The following is a 19306-nucleotide window of genomic DNA, read 5'->3' as shown; positions in this document are numbered from 1 at the left end:
ACCCACCAGGCGCCGTCACCGTGATTCGAACCCGGGACCCTCAGATTGAAAGTCCAACGCTTTAACCATTCGGCTATTGTGCCCATCGCTGCCTTCCAAATCTTGATTCGCTGTCATTACCTCCTTGCTGGTAGCTTTCTTCACTGCAGATACTTTATTCAAGGTCTTCATCATCCTCATCGATGTTATAAGCTCCAGTTTGAAACATTTCAATCACTTCAGCAGCAGTGAAAGCTGCTGTCGTGATCTATTCTGCTCCAAAAATTTCCACTTGTATTGCCAGCGACGCCATTTTCGATACGTATGCAGATAAGCTTGTATTGTGGGATGCCGAAGTCAGTGGCTCACTGGCGAGTGTGTTGTTACGGAATCTCACGATGAAACTTTCGATTTGACCCTTGACACGTTCGCAATGCCCGTTGTAGCTGCAGTTGTTATTGTACCCCATGAGGAAAATGTGGAAAAAGTTTTACTTGTCAAAACCACGAAGCATTCTGTTGTCTGGAACTACGCCTTACGTCAGGAACGCTATAGCGTTCCATTGTCTGGAGTGAGTTAATTCACTTGCAGGCAGGTGAATGGGGAGGGTGAAGCAACAGTGGTCTGACCTTGTATGCTGCTGTCTTGTGTAAAGGGGCGGAGATACTGGACTCATGTTTTGCCTTTCAATATTGTTTTATTTCACCTGCTGACAGTATTATCATGTATCTTTTTTTTTTTTAAATTTTTTTTTTTACATTTATCTTTTCACCCACTGACAGCTGTAATCCTACAGTTGACTCGCCCCCAATGACCTGAATTACTGTGGTTTAACTCATTGTGACCTGCACCCAAGAAATACTCTTTGTATCAAAATTCGTCTCTTTAAAATGGTTTTCATGTTTCTACATGTGCATAAGCTACGAAGAAAGGGAATTGACTTAGACACACAGTGTGTCCATTTGTAATCTGGAGAAAAAACAGTATATTTTCTGTTGTTTTTTTTTGGGGGGGGGTTTCCTGCTTCTTCTTCTTCTTCTTCGTTTGTGGGCTGCAACTCCCACGTTCACTCGTATGCATATGAGTGTGCTTTTACGTGTATGACCGTTTTTACCCCGCCATGTAGGCAGCCATACTCCGTTTTCGGGGGTGTGCATGCTGGGTATGTTCTTGTTTCCATAACCCACCGAACGCTGACATGGATTACAGGATCTTTAACGTGCGTATTTGATCTTCTGCTTGCATATACACACGACGGGGGTTCAGGCACTAGCAGGTCTGCACATATGTTGACTTGGGAGATCGTAAAAATCTCCACCCTTTACCCATCAGGCGCCGTCACCGTGATTGGAACCCGGGACCCTCAGATTGACAGTCCAACGCTTTAACCACTCGGCTATTGCGCCCGTCTTTTTATCCTGCATCAATACAGCATGGAAGCCTGCCGAGGCTGTAAACTCCCCAGGGTTGAATGGGTTAAGACACTGTCTGACTGTTTTGAAGACACCATTTGTTTTTGCTCTTTGTGTTTATTTGATGAAATTGGTATCAGTTGTGGTTGTCAGCATTGTGTTCATCATTGTTCCCATAGAACCACTCCTGTGGATTTTTCTACATGTCTTTGTGTATTCACTGTCAGAGATAGACACCTGTGGATCTGGTCTACATGTCTTCGTATATTCATAGTCAGAGATAGATTTCTATACCTGTCGGTCAGTGTATTCACTATCAGAGATAGACATCTGTCTATGTGGTATACATGTCTCAGTGTATTCACTGTCGCAGATAGACACCTTTCTATGTGGTCTACATGTCTCAGTGCAGTCAGTGTCAGAGATAAACATGGAGTTTAAACATTGAGAGACAAATTAATGAAGGTTCCATCTGGACAGACAGATGAGCTTCTTGGAACTTCACTTGACCCCCACCCCACCAGTTCTGTTTTGCTTGGTATTGCCCTCCTTTACTTCCATCTTTCCTTTCTCTCTGTCTGCCCTCATACTTGTTATACATGTCTACCCGCAAAAACATCAATGTAGGTTGTTCATTATGAAAACAGTTGTTGGTTTTTGTTGTTGTTGTTGATGCTGTTGCTGTTTTTTTGGCTGTTTTTGGCTTTCTCTCATCTCTTCTTACCCATGTTACTGAAGTTGATATTTTTGTCTGGCATCAGGTGAAGTGAGTGTTGCTCTGTGGATGTTGGGTGGATTGTACGATTCCTCTTCTGTGTTCTGCAGTGGTTGTTAAAGCATCGGTGATTGTTCTGCTGGAGTGTTCGGTTTCTGTAGTCACTATTCAGATGTTGTTTTTGTCCAGTGAATATTTCACAAGACAGTTGTGTGTGCAACCCTGTGTGTTAGTTCGTGTGTGTGCGTGCGTGTGCATGCATGCCTGTGAGTGTGTTGGGGGGGGGGGGGGGGGGGGGTGAGAGAGTGTGTGTGTGTGTGTGCATGCCTTTACACTTTCCTGCATATTTGTACATTGGCATGAGTTTTGATTTGCTGTATACTCCTTTTTCATGATTGAGTTGTTTTTTTTTTTTTATAGCAGACCTAACTCTTTTGCTTTTTGACTTATTGAGTCAGTTTTCATAAGTGATCCATTTCATTTGCTTTTTATGATAATTTCTTAAAACTGAATTGGCTGTGATTATTAATGATGTTATAGATGGAGTAAGTTCTTTGTAGTTGTAGTGTGCTCTGTAGATAATAATGTACAAGTAGCATTTAATAATGCACTTATATAGTTTTTCATCTTTTACTTTGCTTTTTTTTTTTTATAAAGATTTATTTCAAAGCACTCTTTGTGTGTGTTATAAACAGCAGCATGCTGGGGTATTCATAGCAGTATTAGTGTGAGAAAATGCGACTTACAGAGAGGAGTGAAGAGAAGGGGGAAGTTTGATTTTCCATCTCCTTGGCTATTATTGCTCATTGTCGATATTCTGCCCCACTGTCTGTCTGTCTCTGCAGCAAAGAAAACAGGTTCATATTCTTGCATTGCCTCACGTTGTACATCAACAACACTTTGTTCCCCAGAAGAAAGCTCTCTCAAAATGAAATCGTTCCTTAGAAGAGAGTTTCCTTACTCAGAATCAAAAATGTTCCCCAAGCAAAAAATGCTGGGTGTCTTTAGTAAAAAATACTTTATTTAGGCTCGAGTTTGGATATGTCTGGTTGCAACAGGGCTTTGGTTGTGAGCCAACTTTTTTGTCATTATTCAAGCAAAGAATGAAAGATATTTTTATGCAAGAATGGGACGAGTCAGTAACGTCTAAAGATATATATATATATATCATAACTACAGACTGTTTAAAACTGGTTTTCAGTGTGGGCAGTATTTTGACTTTGTGGATAAAAAGTGTTTTAGGGACTGGTGGATAAAAAGTGTTTCAGGGACTGTTTGATAAAATTACGGCTTGATTTGCTCCCAATAAATGGATAATTTTTCAGGAGAACATTCAAATGTAATTCAAATTTACGCATGTAACCGTTATAATGTGGTTGAAGATGAAACCATTTTATAAACAGTTGTGTCCTTTACAGTAACCTGCTGCCAAAACATCTGAACTCTGAAGGTCAATCGAATGCTCACTTGCTGAAGAATGGTTCTGTTTATAGTATTCGTAAACTCTGCGTTTATATGTTTAATGCCCTGAAGATACGATAGGAATTCTTTGACAGCAATGAAGAAATTCAGAATTAAATTACTATGCACAAGAAGCACTTTTGTTCTACAGGTTTAAGTTAGTATGTATTTTACATTGAGTTGTTGCTGTGCGCTCACCATATTGTGTACTTTTGACCTCTTTCTAGGGGCCGGAGGCCTGGAGATTAAAGTGTTTTGTTCTTGTTCTTGTTCTTGTTCTTGTAAAAATGTTCCCCAAGAAGAAAGAGTGTCCTTGCTCAAGAATCGAACCCGTTCCCTTTGTTCCCCGCAGGCCTCCAAACGTTCCTTAGAAGAGAGTTTCTTTAACTCAAAATAAAAAATGTTCCCGTAGAAAAAAGAAAGTGTGTCCCTGCTCAAGAATCAAACCAGTTGCCTTCGTTCCCCTGCAGGCCTCCAACTCTGACCGTGACGGGGCGGACACTGCTGACTGCGACTCGACCCCCACCACCCCCTCGGCCCACCTGGCCACCACACCAACCCCCTCCTCGGGGAGCAGTGCCAGCAGCAACAGCCTGCCCTCCGTGTCCTCCCCCGTGTCCAAGCGCGACCGGGTCCGCCCCCACACCATCTCAGCCGGCTCGGAGAAGATGTACTCTCGCCCGGCACTCAAGCCGGAGCTGTTTGAGCCGCTGCCGGAGAAGGGGGAGGGGGTGGAGGGCGTGGAGATGCGGGAGGGCCACGGGAAGGGCCGGGCTGCGGGCGGCAAGCCTCGGTCCCACAGCTCGTCGGGCGGCGCCCACGCGCACGGTCGGCAGTCAGCCACCATCAACAAGATGCAGCCCGTGCTGCCCCCCCACTGCCCTCGCCCCAAGGTCAAGGCCGTGCCCCCGCCAGCACTGCCGCCAGGTCAGCTCAGTGGGGGAATGTGACTATGTGTACTGATGGAAGTGTGTCTTGGGACATTTGTTTGGACTGATGGAAGCGTGTCTTGGGACATTTGTCTGGACTGATGGAAGTGTGTCTTAGGACTGATGGAAGTGTCTTAGGACTGATGGAAGTGTGTCTAAGGACTAAATTTAGTAATGGAGATGTGTCTTTGGACTGATGGAAGTGTGTATTAGGACTGATGGAAGTGTGTCTTGTGACCTTTGTTTGGACTGATGGAAGTATGTCTTAGGATTGATGGAAGTGTGTCTTTAGAACTTTATTTTGAATGATAAAACTTGTGAGGCAGCTGAATATAATGGTAACTTTATATTACCAGTTTTCATATCTTGGGGTGGCACACATTTCTTATAATCCTTTGAAGACTGTAGTTTCACACTGAATGTTTACCGAGTGCAGTTTTATCCACATTGGCCCCTCTTCCACCATGCCCCACCCATTTTGAATAATCCGGTCCAGACCAGATACAGGAATGTTAAAATTCAGAGTGAAGTGTCTTTACATGTACGTGCTCAGTGTGTAAGTATGAATCATCTGATATTGAGATGTAAGATATAAGTGTTGTAAGGGGGTTGGGGGGTGGGGGTGGGGTTGGTGTGTGTCCAGGAGATACTGAGATGTAAGATAGATAAAAGTGTAGTAAGGGGGGGGGGGTGTTGTGTGTCCAGGAGACACCAAGATGTAAGATAGATATAAGTGTAGGAGGGGGGTGTGTGTGTGTGTTGTGTGTCCAGAAGACACCAAGATGTAAGATAGATATAAGTGTCGTAAGGAGGAGGATGGGGGGGGGGGGGGGCGGGGGGGAGTTGTGTGTCCAGGAGACACTGAGATGAAAGATAGATATAAGTGTAGTAAGGGGGGTGGGGGTGCTGTGTGTCCAGGAGATACTGAGATGAAAGATAGATATAAGTGTAGTAAAGGGGGGGTGGGGGTGGGGTTGTGTGTCCAGGAGACACTGAGATGTAAGATAGATATAAGTGTAGTAAGGGAGGGGGGGTGCTGTGTGTCCAGGAGACACTGAGATGTAAGATAGATATAAGTGTAGTAAGGGGGGGGAGGGGGTGGGGTTGTGTGTCCAGGAGACACTGAGATGTAAGATAGATATAAGTGTAGTAAGGGGGGGGGGGTGTCCAGGAGACACCAAGATGTAAGATAGATATAAGTGTAGTAAGAGGGGGGGTTGGTGTGTGTCCAGGAGACACTGAAATGTAAGATATAAGTACAGTAAGGGACCGGACGTTGGTGTGTGCCCATGAGACACCGAGATGTAAGATAGATATAAGTGTAGTAAGGGGGGGGGGGAGTTGTGCGTCCAGGAGACACTGAGTGTAAGATCAATATAAGTGTAGAAAGGGGGGTGGGGTTGCTGTGTGTCCAGGAGACATTGACATATAATATAGACACAAGTGCAGTACAGTAGGTCAAGTCAAGTCAGAATGATCTTTTTTAAGGGTTAAAGAATAAGCTTGTACAGCTTTTTTTTTTTTCATCCGGCCCTCAGAAGAAAAAAAAAAAAGAAAGAAAAAAGAAAAGACAAGAAAATAGATGAAAAAAAGGAGGGTGTGTGTGTGACCAGGAGACACTGTGAGGTAAGATAGATAAGACATAGGTGCTGTAGAGTTCAGGTAAGATAGATATCAGACATAAGTGCAGTGCAGTTCAGGTAAGATAGATATCAGACATAAGTGCAGTGCAGTTCAGGTAAGATAGATATCAGACATAAGTGCAGTGCAGTTCAGGTAAGATAGATATCAGACATAAGTGCAGTGCAGTTCAGGTAAGATAGATATCAGACATAAGTGCAGTGCAGTTCCGGTAAGATGGATATAAGATATATGTAGTAAGCCCAGTGGTGGTTGCTGTGTGACCAGGAGCACAGCCAGTGTACGCCAACACCATGGACCTGCAGCGCATGGCCATGGAGAACCAGGCACGCCAACAACAACAACAACACCAACACCAGCAGGAAGCGAGGGATGGGGAGGCCACGCCCACCAGCCGACAGAGCACACAGGTCAGTCCCCCCCACCTTGAGGCAGATGGGAACACAGAACAATGCGGCACTCAGGAAGAAAGCAGCACTTTGTGGTACACATCATCAGAGTTAGACGCACCCCACACCCCCACCCCCCTCCCCAAACACATGAAGGCTGCCTGAAATCATGGAGTCTCGTTGACACGACTGATGAGTGTGAAGCAAACTTCACCTTTGCCTGAACAGCAGAGCAAAATGGTGATACATGTGATAACCTGCTTGTAGATGGAATGACCGGAGAGCTAAAACCCCACAGACGATGTAGGTCACAGAATTTTTCTAGCTTGCAAAGTGGAATCACTGCAGGCTGGGGAACACCCACCTGATCAGCTGTTTTCAGTGGAAGAACAGTTGATTTCAGAGGGGAAAAAAATTTTCAGAGGAAAAAAGATAAAAAAAAAAAAAAAATTGCCAAATGGTTGGGAAAAAATAAAGGTTTTAGCTTTTTCTAGGAGAGGCCCCCAAAACCTCTTAAAAATCATCATTTTCGTTTTTGTTTTATTGTTGTTTTTTCCCCATTGTGACTTTAATTCTTTCCCATTCTACTGTAATTGGTTGCTCCCCCCCACCCGCCCCCCCACCCCACAAAGTAACGTAGAAAAAATATTTTTTCTGTAATATAACATGGTTGTGCATCAAGTGTACTCCTTCCCCCTACCCACCCTACATGCACCATTCTACCAATCTGTTATGTTGTTATGTTTTTGTAACCACTTCTGAGCAAATGAAAATGAAATCCATGGCATTGAGCAGCTTCAATACAAGATGCATAATAACTTTTTTTTCTTCAGCATAATACTGTTTTAATAGTTACACATATTGACACAGTTAAACTGTACCAGAGGTCAAGCGTCCGGGGACTGTGAAGCTTGACCCACACAGCTGTGCATTTTGTGTGTTTCTAACAGACCTGGAACGTTGACCTGCTTCTGCCAGAGAGTGTGTGTGTGTGTGAGAGTGTGTGCATGCGTGTGTACGCGCACATGCTTATAACCATCACTTGACACTTAGGGTCACACTCTGTGTTTGTGTGTGTGCGTGTGCGTGTGCTTATAACACCTGACACTTACAGTCACACTGTGTGTGTGTGTGTGTGCGCTTGCGCGTGCTTATAACAATCACCTGGCATTTAGATACAGTCACACTCTCTGTGTGTAGTGAGGGGTGGGGGTCAGGGGGGGGATGGGTGGGTGTGCAGCTCTTTGCCCTGTTGCTCAGCTCACTTCGCTTGTTCTGTCTACACATTGTGCCTTAATTTTTCTGTTCAAATAACGCACCATCATGCTCTTGCTGTGTGTGTGTGTGTGTGTGTGTGTGTGTGTGTGTGTGTGTGTGTGTGGCTCCTCTCTGATGGTACTTCTGTTGTTTTCAGTCGTTTTTGTGTGCAGCCACATTATGCTGAACGTGATGTGAAACACGCTGCTCTTGTTTAGCCTTTGTGGGAAGCTTGTTCATATTGTTGCTGCTTTGGGGTTCTTTTAGGGGGCTGGGGAGACAGGGTGTGTGTGAATATTTTGATACAGTCATGATGTGCTGATGTTGACTTGGTGCCAGAAACTAAATGCTGCCTTTGATGAAAATAATGTGCGTGTAGCATGTATATCATATGTGTGTGTGTGTTGTGTACATGAATATTGTGTACCGTAAAATTCGGTCTATTGAGCGCACTGGTATATAAGCCGCACCCACTAAATTTTGGAAAAAATTGAACTTTATACATACATAAGCTGCACTGGCTTATAAGCGGCACTTATTTCCGGTACCGGAACACATACTGATAGTACAGAAAAGCTGTCAATACTGTAGGTTATGAAATAAACACAAGCAGGAACAACACAAAGAAAAGCAAGCGAAACTACTGATAGTGCCACAAAAAAATAATAAATAAACACAACGAAAGTAAGATCCATAATTTAGGGATAGTCACATTTATTCAGTGTCATCCTGCTGACTGAATCCACTGAAATCTTCATCTTCAGTGTCTGAGTTGAAGAGAACCAGCACAGCTTCCTCCGCCATCTTGTCACAGACTTCAGCCTTGCTTTCACTTCATGAACATGAAGGTGGAGGTTGCTCCTGGTTTGTCGCTTGCACTGTCGTCTTGCTAGGTCGATCGTCTTCAATTTGAAGGCTGCATCATAGGCATAACGTCGCGTTTTCGTCATGATGAGGGTGTATGCTTGAGCAGAGTAGAACTGAATGCTGATCTGAAGGCTTTAATGTGTGCAAGGATTTGATTTATAAAATGTGAACAGTTAGCACACTATCCTGAAGCTCATCCAAAAATTCATGGACAGAAATCATGATTTTGGTGAGTTGAAGGGCAGCTAAGAATAGACAAGAACGTGACACTCCCGAGATCGTTAAAATCCTCAGATAAGCCGCATCATTGTATAAACCGCAGAGGCTGAAGCTGGAGTAAAAAGTTGCGGCTTATAGACCGAACTTTACGGTAATTTTATTTATGAAGTGCCCGAGGGGGAAGGAGTGATTGAACAGTCGAATTGTTGATGAACTTGATGTCACAGTGAGCAAAATTCCTTGTTCCCTAAGAGAACCATAGCAGCTGGTGTGTTGAGGTCATCAGGGCAGACGGGCAGACACAGGGAAACAAACAAATTGTGATCATTTGAGCCAGCGACTCAGTATGCAACAACGCTGACAGAAAGATGGAGTCGACATTATTCCCAGGACTGCTGATAAGTCAAGGAAATATGAGAGGGAGCAGCAAAAGAAAAATTAATGTACAAGTCCCTGAAAAAGAAGAGATGGAAATACCCAACTTTCGGCATGCATGTTACAAACCCCTGCTTTCTGCCATGTTTGCTGATTAACATCCAGAATTATCTGAAACTTTAAGATACTGTTCTTGATGATGCTGTTGTTCTTTAGGCCACTGTGTTATCTCCTATGTGCTGAACAGAATGACATGGCTCCAGACCAATCATAAATGATGTTGGTTACTTTTGGTGTGATAATTTGTTCCATACCAATTATAAAGTAGCTTTGTTATAATTTCATTACATGATAAGTTGTTGAATAGGTTAGTTACTTTGGCACAGTTGTAATACTACACCAGTCACGAAATATTGGGGTGATTGCCTTTGGCTTAATTAAAGTATAAGACCATTATTTACATGGCACAGTTGTAATATTACACCAATCACAAATTATTGGGGTGGTTGCCATTGGCTTTATTTAAGTACAAGACCAGTAGACTTTTAGCACAGTGGTAATATTACACCAATCACAGATTATTGGGGTAGTTGACGTTGGCTTAATTAATATACTCGATGAATAGTAAATTGGGTTTGTTATCTTCTGTACAAGACCATTTGTGAAGGAAGTTAGCTCCCTTTAACATCACTGCAGTTGTGGACATACATGTTTTTATCAAGGGGATTGAAATGAATGAAGCAGGAATACCGGGTTAACATTTTTGCAAGTATCTCTTTATGGGGGAAAATGGCTTCAAATGATATGATGTGAGGTCCAGTTTGTCTGGAGATGAATAAAGTAGGCTTTTAAGGTTTTAAATACTGAATCCAGACACAATTTCCAGGTAATAAAAAATCACTTTCAGAGGTGATACTGTTTCTGTTGCTGCTTTTTTCAGACACTGTGTGAATTAGGGGCGCATTCTTTGATCTGAACATTTAATTTGATCCTTTGTACATTTTTGAAGAAGTAAAACGCACTTCAGAATAATCTTTCCATGCTATAATAATGCTTAAGAGACTGGTTTGCCCCTTTCCTGTGCTTCTTAAATCTGAGCTGCATCTGAACTAAATCTTTGTCAAACTTTGTCTGCATAATTATGTTCGTGTGTGTGTGTGTGTGTGTTAGAGTGTGTAAAACAGCACATCAACATATGTTCACGCATAATGATATATCTTTCTGCTGGCTTGTCATTCTGTTCCTTTTTAAAAAATTTTTTTTTAATTTCTTTTTCTCTCATCACATCCTGCAGTTAGTGTCGTGTTTTGTTTGTTTCTTTGTTTTTCAGTTTATTTAGTCGGACATTTTAATTTTGAGTTAAGTTTTGTTTTGTTGTTGCTTTCCTCTTTTTTTCTTTTTTTTTGTTCAGTTTAATGTGTGATGTGTGGGCGTGGACTTAAGGAAAGTTGTGTGCGCGTGTGCCTTGTGTTGACTTTTCCTGACTGACCCACACTCTGCACAGCCCCCCTCTGCTGATTCCCAGCAACCCTCCTCCGCTGACCCCGCCGTCAGCGCCCTCAATCTTGAGGAAGCTATCCGCAGCCTCGATAGCGTAACCGCCGCTCTGGTGACGGACGTGCCCGAGGAGGAAGCGGCTGCCACCATGGCGGCAGAGCGGGAGGCGGAAGAGAAGAAAGAGCAGGAAGAGATAGAAATGCGTCGTTCATCTAGGTCGCACAAGGCAAGGAGTGTGGGCGAGAGGAGGATGAGTGCCCCGTCTTCCAACTGATTGCCTTTGATTGTTTTTTTTTTCTTTGTTATATACTTCTTTCTTTCTTTTTTTTATCCCCAGGATTTTCTTCATTCCTGTATTGCCTTGCTGTTTATTAACCTTTTTGTATTGGCTTTTATGGTGCTTGCTTTTTTCTTTTTTTTTCTGTATGAGCGCTGTATGCTCCTAACGCTGCCGTGATGTTGGTGTGTGTGTTTGTGTGGTGGTGGAGCCAAACAAGTTCCAGCTTTTACTAACAGTAGTGGTGTTAGCGGAGAGCGGCTGTTGTGGTCACGCTTTGTTTGCTGCTCGTCCCATGGGTTCTCCTTTCCCCAACCCTTCGCCCCCTCTCCCCCCCACCCCCCCTGCCACTTCCCCCCCCCCCACCTCCCCCCTGCCCTGCCACACAGAGTCCTTGCTGCTGCATTGCAGGTGCTGTGATTCACTCAAACTGTTAGCTTTTATATCTGTGTTGATATACAGGAGAAAAAACCTGTTCGCTTTTATTTCTGTGTTAGTGTACAGGGAAACAAAAATGTCAGCTAATATTTCTGTGTTGGTTCACAGCATAAGCGGATGTGTACATCAGATGCGCCAACACATTTCCATACAGATGTGGGTGGTTGGTTCCTCTGAACGATCTGTGTCCACCTCTCTCCTCCCTCCTGTCATAATGTCTCAGTGTAGCACTGACTGATTGATTGATTGATATGGATGCTTATATAGCACCTATCCTCGGTCGGAGACCAAGCTCTAAGCACTTTACAAACTCGGGGTCATTTACACAACAGGCTGCCTACCTGGGCAGAGCCGACTGACGGCTGCCATTGGGCGCTCATTCATTTCCTGTGTCATTCAATCATATTTCAGGCATGCACACATACACACTCAGACAAACATGTAACATTTAACATTTTACATGTATGACCGTTTTGATAATTTCCTCCGCCATGTAGGCAGCCATACTCCGTTTTCGGGAGTGTGCATGCTGGGTATGTTCTTGTTTCCATAACCCACCGAACGCTGACATGGATTTGATCTTCAGCATGCGTATACACTCGAAGGGGGTTCAGGCACTGGCAGGTCTGCATATTTTTTGACGTGGAAGATTGGAAAAATCTCCACCCTTTACCCACCCGGCGCCACTGAGATTTGAACCCAGGACCCTCAGATTGAAAGTCCAACGCTTTAACCATTCGGCCATTGCACCCGTCATACACAGGCACTTCCTGGCAGCGCTTGAGCCAGAAGTGGACCTTGATGTGCAGATGTTTGCTTGGTTAATGTCATGCACACAGACAGACACACGCAAGCTGCAGATTTTGTGCTGTCTGGATTCTGGTAAGCTTCACATCAGTTTTGAATAAAAAGTGTGAGTTTGCTGGGGATGGGGTTGGAGGGGGAGGTTCAAATTTTAAATTACTGTGTCATTTGCAGATAAAGAAAATACTATATGAAAAAAGAGGCAGAATAGATTTTAACATAGTGAAATGCGGCTGCTAGAGATCTGATCAAAAGCAGCAAACTATGGATCTCATGGAAGTATTCACACGGGTGAGTGTTTCTGGGAGGAATGTTTTGATTGGACTATTGTAAGTGAGGAATGTTTTGATTGGAACATTATGATTGGCTTTTTTTTTTCCTTCCCTATATATATATATATATAACTTTTTTTTTCTATCTTGAAATAAACAGAATGAATACTGCTGATTTTGCATATCCAGTTCTGCATGCTGTTGTACTACATTTGTATGTGAATGGCAGATGTATTGATCATTTAGTGCTCAGCATTGTATTGACCAAAGAGTATGTGGATGGCAGATGTGTTGATCACTTAGTGCTCAGCATTGTTTTGACCAAAGAGTATGTGAATGGCAGATGTGTTGATCACTTAGTGCTCAGCATTGTATTGACCAAAGAGTATGTGAATGGCAGATGTGTTGATCACTTAGTGCTCAGCATTGTATTGACCAGAGTATGTGAATGGCAGATGTATTGATCATTTAGTGCTCAGTATTGCATTGACCAAGGAGTGCTGAGCATTGCTCTAACATTGCCTTGGTTGTTGTGCTCAGCAAAGATGAAGGCTGGAGAAAGGTGTGATGGGAATTTAGGTGACAGCTTAGGAAGCTGGCAGAGTAAAATTCAAGGACAAGATGTGTTAAAAAAAAAAGAATGTTATCATTATTGTTAGCACAGTAATTGTCAGCACCATCACCAACATTATGATCATGATAGGGAGTATTGATAGTATGTGTTATAAAGAGCGGTATCATTATTGTTCGTACAGTTATTGTCAGCACCATCACCAACATTATCATCATGAGGGGGAGTATTAACAGTATGTGTTATAAAGAACGTGATGGGGAGTATTAACAGTATGTGTTATAAAGAGCGTTGTCATTATCGTTAGTACAGTAGGTGGCTGCAGTAGCACTGGCTGCAGTAGGAGGATAGCCATTGCCATAAAAACTGTCCAAAGTCGTGGTATGTAGGCTCCACACCCACATCTCCACCCCTCTCCCACAGACATTTTACTTTATCAGTCTTGTTTGTGAAGTAGTTTCATTCATGACCTGACTTTGTGGGCAACATTGAAACCGTCCAGAATTGTGAATGTAATTTTTTTTTTTTTTTTTTTTTCCAAATAACTCTCTTTTACAATAACAAGGCGTTTTCAGTGTGGATACAGTATGGTTGTACTCAAGGAAGCTTCCAGTGGAATGTTTTCCTGTTTTTTTGTCTGTTTATTTAAATGCTTGGATTCATTTAAAGATTCCTCACTTCCTGTTATGTTCATCCAGTCTCTTTCTATCTCCATCTCTCTCTCACTCTCTGTCTGTCTGTCTCTCTGTCTGTCCCAGTGTGTGTCTGTATCTCCCTGTTCATCTCTTGCTTCATTTCTTCTCAAATGCTGATATGTACCATGGAAACTGTTTTCGGTTTCTGAAATCAACGCTTGACGTTGCTGGTTCTGACAAGATATGTCTGCCATCACTCCACACAAACGCATGCATGCATGCATGTACACTTTCACACACAATCACACCTTCACACTCCCTTTCTTTTGCCTCCCCTCCCTGTCCTCTTCTTCCCGTAACACGCCCTCCCTGCTGATATCACTTGGAGTGGAAAGATGTCAAACTGAAGACGACTTCATTCCTTCACTGTCCTCCTTCATGTCACTGAATTGTTCTCTTTCTCCTCCTTCTCCTCCTCCTTCCCTGTTTCTTCCTCATTCCTGTCCCGTCCTTATCTGTCTTTGCCTGTTGGTCTGTCCGTCTGTCTGTCTGTCTGTCTGTCTCTTTTCTGTTTCTTTCAGAAATACCAGCAGCTAGCTTTCACACGGTTCACTGTATCACAGGGTATAAGTATTGACAGCCACCCCACCACCACACCACCCCTCCACCCCTCCACACTCCACATCCATCTCCCCTTCCTCCCTTTCTTTCTGCTTTAAGCGGAAGCAACAACCTTTTGCAGTAAGCGTGCTGTTATGTTTTGGGGGGGACTGTAAGTCGCACATTTTCTTCATGGACATTTGATTGTTATTTAACGGTGAGAGAGGAAGTGTTTGGCTTTAAGGTGTTGTGAATGAAACAGGGTAGGGGCGGGCCGGGGAGTCCAGAGACAAATGAATGATTAACAATTTCTAACTTTTTTTTGTGTGTGTGATTTTTGAGTGAAATACCTTGGTCAGTAATCCTAGGAGTAGGACTAATGTTAATTTTTTCTTAGTAATCATTTTTATTTTATTGACAAGTGTTGTTGTTTTTTTATTCTGTCTCTTTTGTCAATCATGCTGATGCCAAGCTGTGTATCAGTTATTACATCTTGGGCAGTAGTGTGTTGAACAGTTTACTTAAGCACATCTGTGCGTGTTTCAGGAATGATGAAAAATGATATTTTGCTAAATGATAAAAACATGTACTACCTGTTTTCTTTATTGAAAAAAAAATTTTTTTTGGATTAAACTACTATATTTTGAAGAAGATTCAGACTTACTGCACAGCTTTGTGTTCTAAGGAAGTGCCGTTCAGGTGTATGAGACATTGCAGTAATCATCGCATTGTTTTCATTTTTTCTAGAGGTGAATGTAAGTTCACGTGATCCATTTTGATTCCTGTTGTCATTTTTGCATGAAACCAGAGATGGGTAGAGCGGCTGCATGTTTTGAGAATACAAAATGAAACAGTTCTGTACATAAGTGTGTATACTCACACACACATGCACGCTCGCATGCACACACACACACACACACACACACACACACACACACACATGCTCACACATACACACAAGCCTGGCACACCCTTGCAGGTATAATCGATACACCTCCAGACGTGCATGCACATGTCACAAGCGGACACATGCCGTGCATGAGTTTTTGAATCAGTAGTTAGAGATGTTGGAATTAGAATTCTGCTTGCCTTTGGTGAGAGAGAGACTAACAGGTCGATGTGTGTGTGTGTGTTGAGAAACTGGTGGGTGATGAAGGAATAGAGGTGTTGTCTGGTGACGTGGTGAAGGCAGAGACTTGCTGTGGAATGCTGCAAGTGGTGGACTTGGTCTGTGTGTGTTAGATACCCTCCCTTGTTTCCATCCCCTTCAGTCAGGCATGTTTATTTACATTGAGTATTTCAGTTGTTCTGAAAGTAATTTAGAAAATTAGGAGGTCAGGAAATGCAGTGATGTGGAAAAGCACATTTTCGTCAAGTATTCAGTGGTTCTGAAAATGATTTAGAAACATTGGATGTGGTTAAATGCGGTGATATGTGAACAAGACGATAACTTTTTAGACAAGGCCTTGCCAGTGTTTCTTGGCTTTTTTTTTTTTTTTTTTAATGGGGATTGGGGTGGCATTGTTGAGGTGTGGCTATGAGACCACTACTAGAACAGTTAAGTGACGTCTTTAAATGTTTTTTTGACCATACTTTGCCCCTTACTCCCCACCCCCACACCCCCTCACCCCACAGTCAGTGACTAGAGTTTATCAGATTGTAAATTTAGAGACAAGTGAATGATTAATGGTTACTAACAGTTTTTTCTAAATTTTTGTTTGTTTTTGTTTTTTTGAGTGAAATACCTGATATGTCCTCTTTGACAGATTGACATGTATGCTGGTTTTTTTGGGGGGAGATCCCTCCTTTGTAAAAGTGTGCATGCCAGAATTCCTTTTCCTACTAACAAGAGTTGATACCAGTCAATAATTCCTTGTACATAAGAATATTACATGTAGAGCTGATTTTTGTGTGTGTGCGTGTTTGTGATTCGCATGAGAAGTTGTTGAATCAGAATATTTAATTTTAATTTTCATTGAAATATTGATTGCGGTTTTCTAGGAAGATAAGATGACTTTTGATTTTCCCTAGTTCCACTGGATTTTGTTATCTCTCCCTAGCTTTACTAGAATTTTAGATTTTGCATTGCATCCATATTGTTGCTTAATCTTACAAGACATAGATTGCACTAAGAAAGATAAAGGAAAAAAAGATTTCTCATCTAACCAGCACTTGCAAAAGGCAATAACAAAGAAATAATGCTTTATCCAAAGAATGTGCAAGCGTAGACAGCATTAAAGTGCTTTAATAAGAGCATCATGAAAACGGAAAGAGCATGTACCGGAGTTAATGCGATGACTTTCAGACCTGTGGAGCAACACGGGTTATCTTCAGTGAGCAACAAGTGACTGGCTGTGTAAAGAAGACACAACCATGCAGGCAAGGTATCTACACAACTGCTCCTTAATAAAAAATAAAATAAATTAAAAAAACCCACAGGAGCGATACCAACAAAACCATGCCCTTCATGTAGTGACAGAGTAGCCTTTCCCTGCTCCAGATGCAGCAGAACAGTCTGGAACTGGCGGCGGCCATACGTGAGTTGGAGGAGAGCACGGCCGCCCTGCAGTCGACGTACGACTCGGCCAGTCACACCTCCCTGCAGTGCTCCAGTGGGTACGCCACCATGAACAGCACCCCGTCGGGGTCAGAGGACACCATCGCTTCCGGTGGTGAGTGTTTGGCAAGTTCCGTGTTGTGGAATGATGCTTCTTTTTCTGGTGTGCTGCGCTGTGTTTGGAGTGTTGGGACACAAGGTGTTTGACGTGTCGGCGTGTTCTGTGTCTGAGGTAGGAGTGTTTGTGTTTTTTTTTAGCGTGTGTTTCCAAGTCTTTGGTTTCCATCAGAAATTGTTTCTTTTGGTATTGGGGGGGGGGGGGGGGGTGTCCATATCTGTATATTCTGAAAAGTAAGTTTTTCGAGTCTGTGTTTCAGATCAGAGCCATGTTGATGATATTGTGAAAGAGTGTTTTTTACTTAGCATTATGACACATTTATAGCTCTCTGTCTGCCATCATTGCCTTCGGGTTGGTTTGTGCAAGATGCATGCGTTTACTGGTTTTGTCATGAAGTTTGAAAATAATAGTAAATACTGGAATAAATTAAAAATCAGTGGCTAGGGCTTTAAAAATGGTGTGGAAATTCAACAGCAAATAGCCATTTGATGATGACAGCTTTGTTCACTGGTCAGGTGACAGACTTTAGCACTCTAGTTTGGCTGATAAAAGTTTGTTTTTGACTGTAGTTCGTTTGACAGAAGTTTGTTTTTGACTGTAGTTTGTTTGACAGAAGTTTGTTTTTGACTGTAGTTTGTTTGACAGAAGTAGCTTTCTGACTGTAGTTCGTTTGACAGAAGTAGCTTTCTGACTGTAGTTGGTTTGACAAAAATTGGTTTCTGACTAGATTGTTTGGTTGCTGACTGTAGTTTCTTTGACAACGTTGCTTTCTGGCTGTACTTTGACAAAAGATGGTTTCTGACTGTAGTTTCTTTCGCAAAAGTTGTTTTCTGACTATAGCTGCTTTCTGACTGTAGTTTGACAAAAGCTTTTACTTGTACTCTTGTGTCATTAATGTCAAAACAAAATTTAAATTACATGGCTCACCCAGGTCAATGATGCCAAATAACAAATTTAAATTATATGGATAACCAAGGTCATTAACATCAAAACAAAAATCAAATTACATGGGTCTCCTGGGTCATGAATGTCAAAACAAAATTTGAATTACATGGATCACTTGGGTCATTAATACCAAAACAAAATTTGAATTACATGGATCACCTGTGTCATTAACATCAAAACAAAAATCAAAGTACATGGGTCTTCTTGGTTATTAATATTAAAACATAAAGTTTGAGTGACATGTGCCTTCAGGGTCATTAATACTACAACATAAAGTGTGAGTGACATGTCTTCAGGGTCATTAATATTAAAACAAAAAATGTGAGTGACATGTGTCTTCAGGGTCATTAACATTAAAATATAAAGTGTGAGTGACCTGTATCTTCAGGGTCATTAACATTAAAACATAAAGTGTGAGTGACATGTGTCTTCAGGGTCATTAACATTAAAACGTAAAGTGTGAGTGACCTATGTCTTCAGGGTCATTAACATTAAAACGTAATGACCTGTGTCTTCAGGGTCATTAATATTAAAACATAAAATGTGAGTGACATGTGTCTTCAGGGTCATTAATATTAAAACATAAAGTATGAGTGACCTGTGTCTTCAGGGTCATTAACATTAAAACGTAAAGTGTGAGTGACATGTGTCTCCAGGGTCATTAACATTAAAACGTAAAGTGTGAGTGACCTGTGTCTTCAGGGTCATTAACATTAAAACGTAATGACCTGTGTCTTCAAGGTCATTAATATTAAAACATAAAATGTGAGTGACATGTGTCTTCAGGGTCATTAACATTAAAACGTAAAGTGTGAGTGACATGTGTCTTCAGGGTCATTAACATTAAAACGTAAAGTGTGAGTGACCTGTGTCTTCAGGGTCATTAACATTAAAACATAAAGTATGAGTGACCTGTGTCTTCAGGGTCATTAAAATTAAAACATAATGACCTGTGTCTTCAGGGTCATTAATATTAAAATGTAATGACCTGTGTCTTCAGGGTCATTAATATTAAAACATAAAATGTGAGTGACTTGTGTCTTCAGGGTCATTAACATTAAAATGTAAAGTGTGAGTGACATGTGTCTTCAGGGTCATTAACATTAAAACGTAAAGTATGTGTGACCTGTGTCTTCAGGGTCATTAACATTAAAATGTAATGACCTGTGTCTTCAGGGTCATTGATATTAAGATGTAAAGTGTGAATGACATGTCTTCAGGGTCATTTGTATTGAAACAAAAAGCTTAAATATCATCGGTCTCCTGGGTCGTTGATCTGAAAAGATAGAGTTTAGGTCATTGACACTGAAACGTAAAGTTTCAGTTCCATGCGTCTCCTAGATAACTA

General features: G+C 42.0%; 1 protein-coding gene across 7 annotated transcripts in view; it reads left to right on the top strand.

The window, feature by feature from the left end:
• Positions 1–19306, top strand: part of LOC143300712 (uncharacterized) — an 84873-nt gene that overhangs the window by 48194 nt on the left and 17373 nt on the right. For 6 of the 7 annotated variants that reach the window (XM_076614589.1, XM_076614586.1, XM_076614588.1 and 3 more), the window contains 4 exons: positions 4038–4494; positions 6405–6547; positions 10749–10967; positions 16839–17010. In XM_076614589.1, the coding sequence (XP_076470704.1) occupies positions 4038–4494; positions 6405–6547; positions 10749–10967; positions 16839–17010 (991 nt within the window). The remainder of the gene's footprint in view (positions 1–4037; positions 4495–6404; positions 6548–10748; positions 10968–16838; positions 17011–19306) is intronic. The other variant, XM_076614591.1, reaches the window with a different exon arrangement.

This window comes from Babylonia areolata, chromosome 26 (assembly GCF_041734735.1).
Source record: "Babylonia areolata isolate BAREFJ2019XMU chromosome 26, ASM4173473v1, whole genome shotgun sequence".
Classification (NCBI taxonomy): Eukaryota; Metazoa; Mollusca; class Gastropoda; order Neogastropoda; family Buccinidae; genus Babylonia; species Babylonia areolata.
The sequence above is the reverse complement of the archived record's forward strand: the minus strand, read 5'-3'. Positions and strand labels throughout refer to the sequence as shown.